At 32.6% G+C, this 11,388-nt stretch overlaps 1 protein-coding gene across 1 annotated transcript; it reads left to right on the top strand.

Annotated features, from left to right (window-relative positions):
- Nucleotides 1–7,315: 7,315 nt before the first annotated feature.
- Nucleotides 7,316–9,860, top strand: LOC143913260 (kelch-like protein 25). The gene is made up of 11 exons (XM_077432941.1): nucleotides 7,316–7,339; nucleotides 7,415–7,556; nucleotides 7,634–7,773; nucleotides 7,857–8,032; nucleotides 8,098–8,295; nucleotides 8,364–8,528; nucleotides 8,604–8,753; nucleotides 8,824–8,981; nucleotides 9,050–9,269; nucleotides 9,361–9,541; nucleotides 9,615–9,860. The coding sequence occupies exons 2-11, from the start codon at nucleotides 7,444–7,446 to the stop codon at nucleotides 9,752–9,754; spliced, it is 1,641 nt and encodes a 546-aa protein (XP_077289067.1). The 5' UTR covers nucleotides 7,316–7,339; nucleotides 7,415–7,443; the 3' UTR covers nucleotides 9,755–9,860.
- The last annotated feature ends 1,528 nt before the right edge of the window (nucleotides 9,861–11,388 follow it).

The following is an 11,388-nucleotide window of genomic DNA, read 5'->3' as shown; positions in this document are numbered from 1 at the left end:
AAATAATACGACTTTAAATTCGAAATTGAAAATAAATTTTGTATATTTCTTTAAATTTATTTCAAACAGTGGCTATCAAATATTTTTCACACTTCGTCGATTAAAAAATACTTTTCCATTATTCATTAAGTGATTCTCAAACTTTTCATAATTATAACTTTTATTTAAAAATGAAGATGAATTTCATATATGTTTTTGCAATTTGCTACATTCCAACGGCTCTCAAATGATTTACGAAGGTTTCTCAAATACTTTTACATTTTTATTCTGTTATATCATGGTTTTTATCGAATCGTGAAATTTTCTAGTATTGTCAACTTTTATTTTTTTGATTTTTAAATGCTTTTTATTATTACGAAATTATGTTCACAATACATCTTATATCTATTTTAATAGCTACTGATCTACTGATCATTTTCTATTTTACAATTTTAATTTAATTTGGTTAGTAATCACAGTATTATATTATTCTAATGTTAATCTAAAGCATAATAGGAAAAAGAGCTCAAAAACCTATTTACAATCCTTATAAATGTTCATAATACATCTAATACATAATATTAATTAAAGACGATCTAAAGTCGATGACCTAAAGCAGATTGTGTTTAGGTAATCTGTGTTTATACCTGAAGGGTATAGACATTTTGTTGTAATCACCGAGACTCTTCACAAGTGTGTTAGTATGGTTATTAGTGATTCTTTCATAGAATCTACTGGTTAGTTTGTTAGTAATGTCTGTAACAAACGGAATATTATATATAGCATGCAGTTTTTTCAGGTTAGTATACATGGGTGTATTATAAATTATTTTAAGGGATTTATTTTGTATTACTTGGAGCTTGGAAAGGTTAGTATTCGAGGCGTTATTCCATACAGGTGAAGCATAGGTTAATAATGGTAATATGAGCGCGCGATATAATTTTATTTTATTTAGCGTTGATAAAGAACTATGGCGATTAAATATTGGATATATTGAGGATATACCCCGCATCGCCTTGCATTTCGCTGCCTCAATGTGAGGTGCCCATCTCATTCTTTTATCAAACGTTACTCCTAAATATTTTATTACTGACTGCCATTTCAGACTTTCTCCAGAGGGGATTTTCAGATCTGAACTTGGCTTATGTTTTCTAACACTAAAGAATATGGCGTCTGTTTTGGTTTGATTAATTTGAATTTTCCACTTAGTGAAGTGTTCAGTCATTGTTTTAATTGCAAATTCAAGATTTTTAAGAATAGTGTCTGGTTTTTTGCTATTTGTGAAGCAAGCTGTATCATCTGCATATAGGGCTATGTGACAGTTTTTTGGAATAGGTATGTCATTTATATATATGGAGAACAAGAGTGGGCCAAGCAAGCTCCCCTGCGGAACGCCAGCTGCGATTATTTTTGGAGACGATAATTCATTATTTACGCTAACCACTAGCTTTCTACGAGTTAAGTACGATTTGATGATGAGAATTAGGTAGTTTGGTATTTTGTTAATAAGGAGCTTATGAATGAGTCCATCGTGCCAAACCGTGTCGAAGGCCTTTTCTATGTCGAGACATACCATTCCGGTACTTCTCTTCATATTAAAGTTCTTCGTCACGTGTTCAGTTAGTCTTGTTAGTTGTTGGGTCGTGGAATGTCCAGTGCGAAATCCAAATTGTTCATTTATTAATTTCTTATTTACGACTTTAAGTAAACGTGTGTAGATTATTTTTTCCAGAATTTTTGAAAGCGTGCAAAGTAAGCTAATGGGTCGATAATTGGCCGGGTTTTTTGAGCTTTTATCGGGCTTAAGTATGGGAATTACGTTGGCTGTTTTCCAGTATTCTGGGAAATACCCGGTGAGTAAACATGCGTTGAATATTTTAGATAGTGAGACTAAAGCTTTAAATGGAAGTTGTTTGATTGTGATGTTATCTATTGAATCTCGCCCAGGTGCCTTTTTATTTTTTAAATTACGTATTATATTTTGGATTTCACACGGATGCACCAATTTTATATTTTTAGTACTGTTAGTGGGAGTTTTTGTGATGATTTTAATGGACCGGTTGACTTTATTATGCGTTGGTATGTGATTGTAATGTTGTGTGAGTGTGTGATGTTTTTGGAAGGATTTTGATAATAGTTCTGCTTTGTCGCAATCACGCGTCACTGAGATTCCTGCATCATCTAATGGAGGAATCGAGTTTTTTGTCCTGCGAATCGCTTTAGCTAATTTCCATAGAGAGCCATCAACTGAGCTCAATTTTTCTAATTTTTTAGACCAAGCTTCATTTTTGATTTCTTTGATTCTAATTTTAATGTGATATGTGAGCTTATTAATTAATGTTTTCAATGCTGAATTTTTTGATGTTTGCCAAATTTTACGGAGTTTATTTTTACTTTTAATTAGATTTGCAACAAAGTCAGTTATCTCTAATTTGTGTTCAATGTATTGTGTCTTAGGTATGTAAAGGTGTTTGGATCGAGTTATTGATTCCGTTAGGTGTATTATGGAGCTGTCGATTTCGGTTTTGTTTGTGAGTGTGGTAGAAGTTAGAATGGTTTGGTCATTTCTGTACGACTTGAAATCTCGCCAGTTAGCTCTCCCGTAATCCCAACTATGCTTGATGATTTCCTCGGGTTTCCCGTCGATTGAGAAGATTATCGGGAGATGATCAGACGACAGGGTTTGAAGGGCATTTGGTGTCGATATTTTTGGGCAGTGTCAACTTTTATGAGAAATAATCAATATGGTAAAGTCAGTGGCTCTGAAACTTTTATTTTATTAATATGTTTTATCCTAAAGCTAATTTCCAAATAATGTAACTTTACAAATTCAAATGATTTCACAGATTTCCGTCAGTTTATTAAATTCCAGTTATTCTCAAACGGTTTGCAGAATTGTTTTTCACGCTATCTTCGGCGAAGTAAACGTTTATTTTTCTTGTAAATAAACAATTTTCAAATAGTACCAGAGACTCTCCGATAAAAAATTTTGATGAACACATTTTTTTGTGTTTTCAATGATTTTCGACTGATTTTAAGATGGTTTTTCACACTTTTATTAAGTTTAATAGTATTTTTATGGGATAATTTTATTCATCTATGTTTTCAATAATTGTCAACAATTTCAAGAACGTTTCTCAATTATTTAAATATTTTTTATTTTATATTTTCTTAATTATTTATTCAAAGTAATCAAAATATTTCCTTTAATTGTCTTTATACCAGCGCTTCTGAAATGTAATAGTGTTTTTCTTCAAATATATTTTTTCACATACAAATTTGAATTATTTGGATTTTCACTTAAAGAATTGGTATTTCTTTTGATTAATCTTTTTTTTTCATTTTTGAAAGTTCCACTCTTTTTAAGCACGGTAGAGTGAATTGGTTTTATAGGGCTAAACGTGTCATGACATTTTGAACGAAACTAGATATACAATAACTACCAGATATGCTAGCGTCAGTTATACGTTTTTGAAAGGGCTATCATAACTTTTACTATTCATCTCAATCCGTTGAGTGGCTTATAAGGCCTCCAATCCCGGGATCCCGGTGTTTTCTGGTACCGTAAATCCCGGTGCTGAAACTAATTTGAATACCGGGATTACGGTGCTGGCAGAAATTTATTTATTTATTTATTTGGAAAATTTACAGTTTATTAAGTTACATAGATTGATAGTAAAAAAAATATAATTATGTTAAGTAAGCCATTAATAATTTTCACATATAGGTAAAAAAAAAGAAAAGCTCAAACATTTAAAATAAGAAACAAAAATGATAATAGAGTAAGATAGTTAAAGAAAACAAAAAAAGAAAAAAAATAGAAATAACAGTATAATAAAAATATCAAAATAATAAGAATAAAAATTATGAAATAATAAAAAAAAATATAATATATAACAAAAAACAAAAAGACAAAATAAATACATCAAAATAAAAATTCATAATCACAATCGTAAATTTTCATTAAAATTAATCATCGAAAAACAAATTTGCAATAATTACTCTAGCTTGTATAGCATTAATATTAAATAAGTCAAACATAGAAATTGTTAAGATTAGTGTGTTGACGGTGGAGCTTGCACGCCAGATGAATGAGCTTCTTCCATAATTAGAAAAAGTATTAGGTATGTAAAGGAGTTCATTACATCTAGTCATTCTATTTGGTACACGCAATGATAGTCTGCTCAATAATTGAGGACAGTCGATCGAGCCGTTAAGGATGTTCAAAATTGTTGAGATGTCAGCTATCTCCCTTCTTTTGACAAGAGGAAGTAGATTCTGACACCTACAAGCATCTTCATAGGAAGTATAGGTTAATCCAAAACGGCTACTGACGTACCTCAAGAATCTCTTCTGAATGCGCTCCAATCTGTCTCTTGCAACAGAGTACTCTGGGTTCCAAACTTGGGATGCAAACTCAACAATACTTCTTACGTATGCACAATATAGTATTTTGTATGATTTTATAGAAGTAAAGCATTTGGAGGACCGGATGACGAACCCGAGGGCCTTCGACGCTCGAGCTACAACATTGTCAATATGTTTACTAAAGGATAGATCAGAGTTTAAAAAGACTCCCAAATCCCTAATTTCCGATACCCTTGTGAGTCTATGTCCGTTGATTGAATGAGGAAAGTCAACTGGACATAGTTTTCTGGTGAAGGTTATGCAGGAGCATTTTGCTACATTAATTTCCAACTTATTTATGCTGCAATAAGCCTCTAGCCTGAACAAATCATCTTGTAGGGCCAAAGCATCATTTCGGTTGTCTATTCTCTTGAAAATCTTCATATCATCAGCAAATAATAGTACACTTGAATTCTGAAAACATTTTTCAATATCGAAGATGAAAATATTGAATAATAGAGGTCCCAAGAGGGAGCCTTGTGGAACACCAGAAGGAATATTCATCCATTTCGATATAAATCCATTTAATAAGACAGCCTGTGATCGACGTGTAATGTATGAGGTGAACCATCTATAGAGATCACCATGAATACCGATCTGTAAAAGTTTTTCAAGGAGAATATCGTGATCAATCCTGTCAAATGCCTTACTATAATCTGTATATATAGTATCAACCTGAGACCGATCGTTCATGGCATTAGTAACGAAATCATTAAATAGTAGTAAATTTGTTGTAACTGAGCGTCCTTTCTGAAAACCATGTTGTTGCATACTAAGAGATTGCGAGATAGCTGGAAAAAGTTGGTCGTACACTAATTTTTCTAGTATCTTAGCAAATATACATAGCTTTGATATAGGCCTGTAATTGGAAATTTCGTTTTTTTTTCCTTTCTTATGAACAGGAGATATTTCTTTAAAAATATTGTTTTTACAAAAATAATATGGAAAAAAACATAAAACAACATTATATAATGAACAATGGTGGGATGAGCAATGACAGTCATAGTCCATTTGTTTGCCACCCGTTTTGACGCCGGCTTGCCGTTTCCACGAAATGGTATGAACGGCCTGTATGGTGTCGCAGATATTGTGCTCAACCGCAATGATATTTAAAGCATATTTTACCTGATTCGAACTCAGAATCGACCTCTGATCACGTTTTCGTGATCTAGAAAAAATGTGTGTGTGTCTGTGTTTCTGTGTGAGTGTCTGTATGTTTATTGTGTGTCAGTGTATTTTAGGGAAGTTTTGAACACTGTTCGTCCTATTGAACTGGATCTTAGTATTGGTTACTGAAAATTTTCAAAGTGATGAAATCAATATGATGAAAATAAAAAAAAAATCACTAAATATAATAAACCGGAAGCGGGGTACTAACGGAATTCGTAACCCGGAAGTACAACGTTAGTCTTGTTCAACGTTGGTCTGTGTTCAATTTGTATTGAAAATGCTCATAGCCGGTATGTGTGAACGTGTATGTACATACATACATTACATATGATCGATTACACTGTTCGGCAAATGACGACTTTTTTTTTGTTTCAGAGACGAAATATGACTTTTCTTATAGAATTATGCTCAGTGAACACGAATCTGGTAATAAAAAATGATGATTGGCTCGAGATTCGGAGATATATGGGTTTTATAAATCGCGCGATTTTTCTATATCTTGGTGTTGTTCGGTCGATGTCTTAAAATCTGTCGATTTCCTGTTCAAAATGAAAGGGTTATCATAACTTTTACGATTCATCTCGATCCGTTGAGTGGCTTATGAGACAATTCAATCCAAAAACTTAAGAAAAGACCTAAAATTTAATAAACATTATTTAAAATTTCCAGTTCAAATTTTCGTGTTCGTGTTCGAACATTCCAATGCTATTTTCAATAATCAGTTGTTTTTTTGTGCGGTTTTTCCACTATCATTGAAATTATCTTGAAGAAAATACATTTTTCGGTTATTAATCAATTCTTATTAATTGCTTACTTTAGATTTTTTTCCTCTTGAGTGCAAAATATGCATGGCGGATTTGAGTAGTTTGTCGAATTCTATTATCGATGATCTTAATTTTAATTTCAAAATGTGTTTTATCTGTGAGAAGATGATTTTTTTTATATCGAATGAGTGGTTATTTCCATGCGGTTTTTCTTTATTATTGTAAAAACATGTTTTTCTGTAGTATAATGCCACATCCGCGTAAATAATCAAGCACTAACCTTTTACCCGTAAGTTCGTTTCAAAAAACTCGAAAAACTGTTTTTATTCCTGCAAAATATGTGAATATCGCTTTTTCAATTTAATTATTGAAATTTCATAAATCAAAATCAAAATACCAATCCAGACACAACATCACTATTAAATATTTTTGTTTATTTAAAGATAACGTTTATTACAAAATTGAGAGGGAATAAAAATAAATTCAATCTTCTCAATGATTATGAATAAATAAATAAATAAAATAACTTAACGTTACTTTGCTTATTTAAACCTTATTTTATTTACCTTAAAAATAAAATAGTTGACTTGCACGTATTTTGATGTGCTTAAATATTTATTTACCAATAATTCGATAAATTGGGAAACATTCGATAAATTTAGTAATTTTTTATAATTCCTTTAATTTTTTATATTTTACATATCGCAATTATTTTCATTTTTAATAATTTTATGCATTGGCAAGTAAAGTCGATCATACTATAATATAATAATTCGAGTCCGAATCGAATCATAGCAAAACGTCGGAGTCTGACTCCACAGCCCTGATCTTAACTAAAGTTCAATTATATATTCCCCGTATGTTGGTCACCTGTCATGGCATTTATGAGCAATAATTAACTTCAGTAAATAATTAATATACGTTTCAATGCAACGAAAGGGTTGAGATATCCTTATCTATCGAGATAAAACCGCAGAACGACAGTGCTCCACATCAGTCGCTGCTATTCTTTCCAATTGGTAAGTCGAACTTTATTTTGCTTAGCACTTATAGTTATATTGTCTTTTTATATAATTTTCAATCTCGTTTTTCAGGAGAAATCTAGTGTATCTAGTATAACAAGATGTATCTAGTGAAGGCGAAGCCTGATTTTGCTGCAAAACGAGTGGAGTATTTGTATGAGGCCTTCCAACTAAATAAGAAATGCGACACCTTATTTGCAGTTCGAGGCCGAGAGTATCTTAATTCGAATCCAAAATTATTTAAAATCTGAATTGTTCTGTCAGCATAATTATAATTTTTCATAATTGCAGAATCCACGCGCACTTGGTCGTACTAATGGCGTGCAGCGAAATCTTTGGGACAAAAGAAAATCTATTGAATGACGTCTTTTCAGATTATGACGACCAAGTCATCGATGCAATCCTAAAGTATTGTTACACTGGAGAAATAAGTACGAGTTCATAAATATCTAAAATAATCAATTTCAAATACGAGATTTCGTCATTAAATGCAATCATTTAAATATAATTTTAGACATAGGAGAAAAACACCGCAAGAAATTACTGGAGCTAGCCAACCGACTGGAAGTGAAAATTCAACCACAATTTAAAACAGTCAATAAATCTAATTGTCTGAACGTTTTGAAATCAACAGAAGATTCCGAATTATTAAAAAAGGCAATGGATTTGACTCTGGAAAACTTCGAGACGGTGAGTGTTGATTATGTAAAAAAAATATGTCACTTAAATATTTTTCAATTCCACTTCTGTTTCAGCTGCACAAAACTCAAGGTTTTCTCAATCTGCCGCTCTTCAACGTGATGGAAATCTTGAAATCGAATGATTTGTTCGTGGCTTCTGAAAAAAGCGTATTCAATGCTATGAAATTGTGGGTAAATCATGATGATGCAAACCGTAAAAGTGATTTGGCACAGCTGATGAGATTCGTAAGGTTATCCTTGCTGCCGGTGGAGGTATTTGAAATTAAATGAATGTTACAGTTTAGTGATAAAAATCATTCGAATAATGTGTTATATTTCAGTTTATTGTGGACGAAGTAATGACGTTCTGTCATTCATGTGCAGAGTGTTTGACCACTATTAGACAAGAAATTATAATAAACAAGAATGATAAATCTTTCGTTCCAAGAGAGACCCCTCGTAGAATAATACAAAAAATGGCACTAGTTGGGGGGAATGATTTAGATGTGAGTTTTGTATCACAAGTATAATATTTTGATTGGATTGTAAATTAATTATTTTATTGCATAACGTGTTTTCAGGACGCAAACACCATCGATATATTTGACGAATTAAAGAGCAGCTGGACTCTATCCAAAAATATTGGAATAAATAAAAAATGGTTTTCGTCTGTCCTCGTGGGAGATTGGATTTTTATCATCGGCGGAAGGAATTCTTCAACATTGACTTCAGTAACGTTTTCCGGTGTTGTGAAGTACCTGCTTAGAGAAATCGGAATATAACCAATTTATTTGTTTTCAGGTGGAATACATCGATTTAAAAAGCGGCGAGAAAAAGCCATTGAAGCCATTAAATCAAGCTCGTCATTTGTTCTCAGCAGTGACACTTCGGCGCGGTTCGTCCACGGATGTTTACGCCATTGGTGGTTATGCTAATGCCTTTTTATCTTCAGTGGAAAGGTGATAAAATTGCAATCATTTCACCAGATCGATTGAAAGAGAAGTTGACGATTATTGATTTCGATTAGGTGGAGCAGCAACACTGAGGATTGGGAGATCATTGCTCCATTGTTGGTGGCAGTTAGTAATCAGAGTGCTTCTGTCATCGCCGATAAAATATACATAACAGGCGGGCGTACAAAAGAAAACGGAAAAACCATATCCACGAATGAAGTGCAGATGTATTCAGTGGAGACCAATTCTTGGACTTACCGCGCTCAGATGATTCAGAGAAGATCTGATCATTCGGTGAACATCAATTAATTTTATTCACAACTATCGCAAATAATATACAACTCTCCAAAATAAAATGAACTAAATTTTGATTTCACCATTTTAGAGCGTCGTATTCAAAGGAAAACTTTACGTCACTGGTGGACGGGACTTTCAAACTTGGAATAATTTAGGTGTTGTGGAGCATTACGATCCGAATGCAAATCTGTGGACTGCATTCATCAAACTCCCGAAAGCTGCATCCGGAATCATTCTCGGCTATTTCCAAAATAAACTGTTTAGCATGGGTGAGTTTTTTTACAACTTAATTTGGATTTATGGGTCTTAAATGTAGAATTAATTTATTGTTTTGATTTTCAGGTGGACATGATGAAAAAAGTTATTTAAGTGATGTTTGGGAATACGACGAGACGAACAAATCTTGGAAAGCTTCAACAAGTCTGAGCATAAAGAGATCTTATGCAGTGGCACATGTCATTCCATATGATTCGATTATTTGATCGACTGCAGTTTTTTTGTATTATTTGAAATAATCATTAAATGTACTTTTTGAATTTTTAATGTATCCAAATGTTTGAATAAATACATAATATGCAAAAACTTCTCAAAATATATTTTATTTTTCCGTCAATATTTAATGTTTATTTACTCATGAATAATTAATATTATCTAAATGAACTGAAAAATCAGAGAATGGCCAAAATCAAAAACATATACATACATACATATTTTATACATAAAAATGAATTCAATTCAAGGGTACCCTAATGGGACTGATCACAATGCTAGTGAATAAACTATGTCAATAAAAGCACGAATCACTCAACAAATAACACCCCTATTATTAGGAGTTAAAACAAAAATACTCGAAAAATATCAAAGGCATTAAATCACTTAGAATCGCAGCATGGAATATCAATGGTATAAACAATAACCGAGAAGAATTGGAAATCCTTATCAAAACACAATTTATAGACATAGCATTGATCTCAGAAACTCATCTCACCGTACAAAAGACATTCAAATTACATGGATATTCGGTATACAAAACTAATCATCCTGATGGAACTGCACATGCAGGCACCGCAATAATAATAAAAAATACAATAAAACATTACGAACTACCTGAATATAAAACTGAACATATCCAGGCAACATCACTAAATGTGCTGGACTGGAGAGGACCATTAACTATCACAGCAATTTACTGCCCACCTAGACACAAAATAACTACAGAAATGTACAATGACTTATTTAAAACTCTAGGACATAGATTTATCATTGGAGGAGACTGGAACGCAAAAAAAAATTAATTGGGGCTCCAGAATTACACTACCAAGAGGCAGACAACTGAAAAATAGCATTGATATGAATTCTATGCAAACACTGTCGACAGGAGAACCTACATTCTGGCCAGCCGATGTAAACAAAAACCCAGACCAGATTGACTCTTTTATAGTCAAGGGGATGTCTTCGCTGTATATGAATGTGGAAAATTGCATGGACGGTTCGTCTGATCACTGTCCTATCATAATAACATTGAGCACAACACTAATTCAAAAAGAAAAAAGACAAACACTGTGCAATAAACAAACAGACTGGGAAGCATTCAAAACATACTTGGAGGAAAATATTTACTTGAAAATACCACTTACAACAGGAAATAAAATGGAAGATGCAACTAGATATATAACTAACTTAATACAAATAGCAGCCTGGAAATCTACGCCCTGTCAAAACGAGAACACAAAACAGAATTTTAACTACCCCAAAGCAATAAAAATAAAAATACAAGAAAAACGAAGATTAAGAAGAATATGGATCTCAAGCCGATTACAAGCAGATCGCAAATCATTTCAAAAATTATCAAGAGAACTCAAAATAATGCTAAACGAAATTAAAAATGAATCCTTCAATCAATATTTAAGCAGCCTGACATCCAAAGCGAATGAATACTCGCTTTTGAAAGCTACTGGGAACTTCAAGCGACCACAGCAGTCAGTCTCAAATCATGATGATACCTAAGCCCGGCAAACCCCCAAACGAAGTATCCTCTTATAGACCGATTAGCTTACTGACCTTGAACTCAAAACTATTTGAGAAGATACTACTGAGTAGAATCCTACCTGTAGTG

This window comes from Arctopsyche grandis, chromosome 6 (genome assembly GCF_051622035.1).
Source record: "Arctopsyche grandis isolate Sample6627 chromosome 6, ASM5162203v2, whole genome shotgun sequence".
Taxonomy (NCBI): domain Eukaryota; kingdom Metazoa; phylum Arthropoda; class Insecta; order Trichoptera; family Hydropsychidae; genus Arctopsyche; species Arctopsyche grandis.
This window is presented reverse-complemented; position numbering and strand designations above follow the sequence as displayed.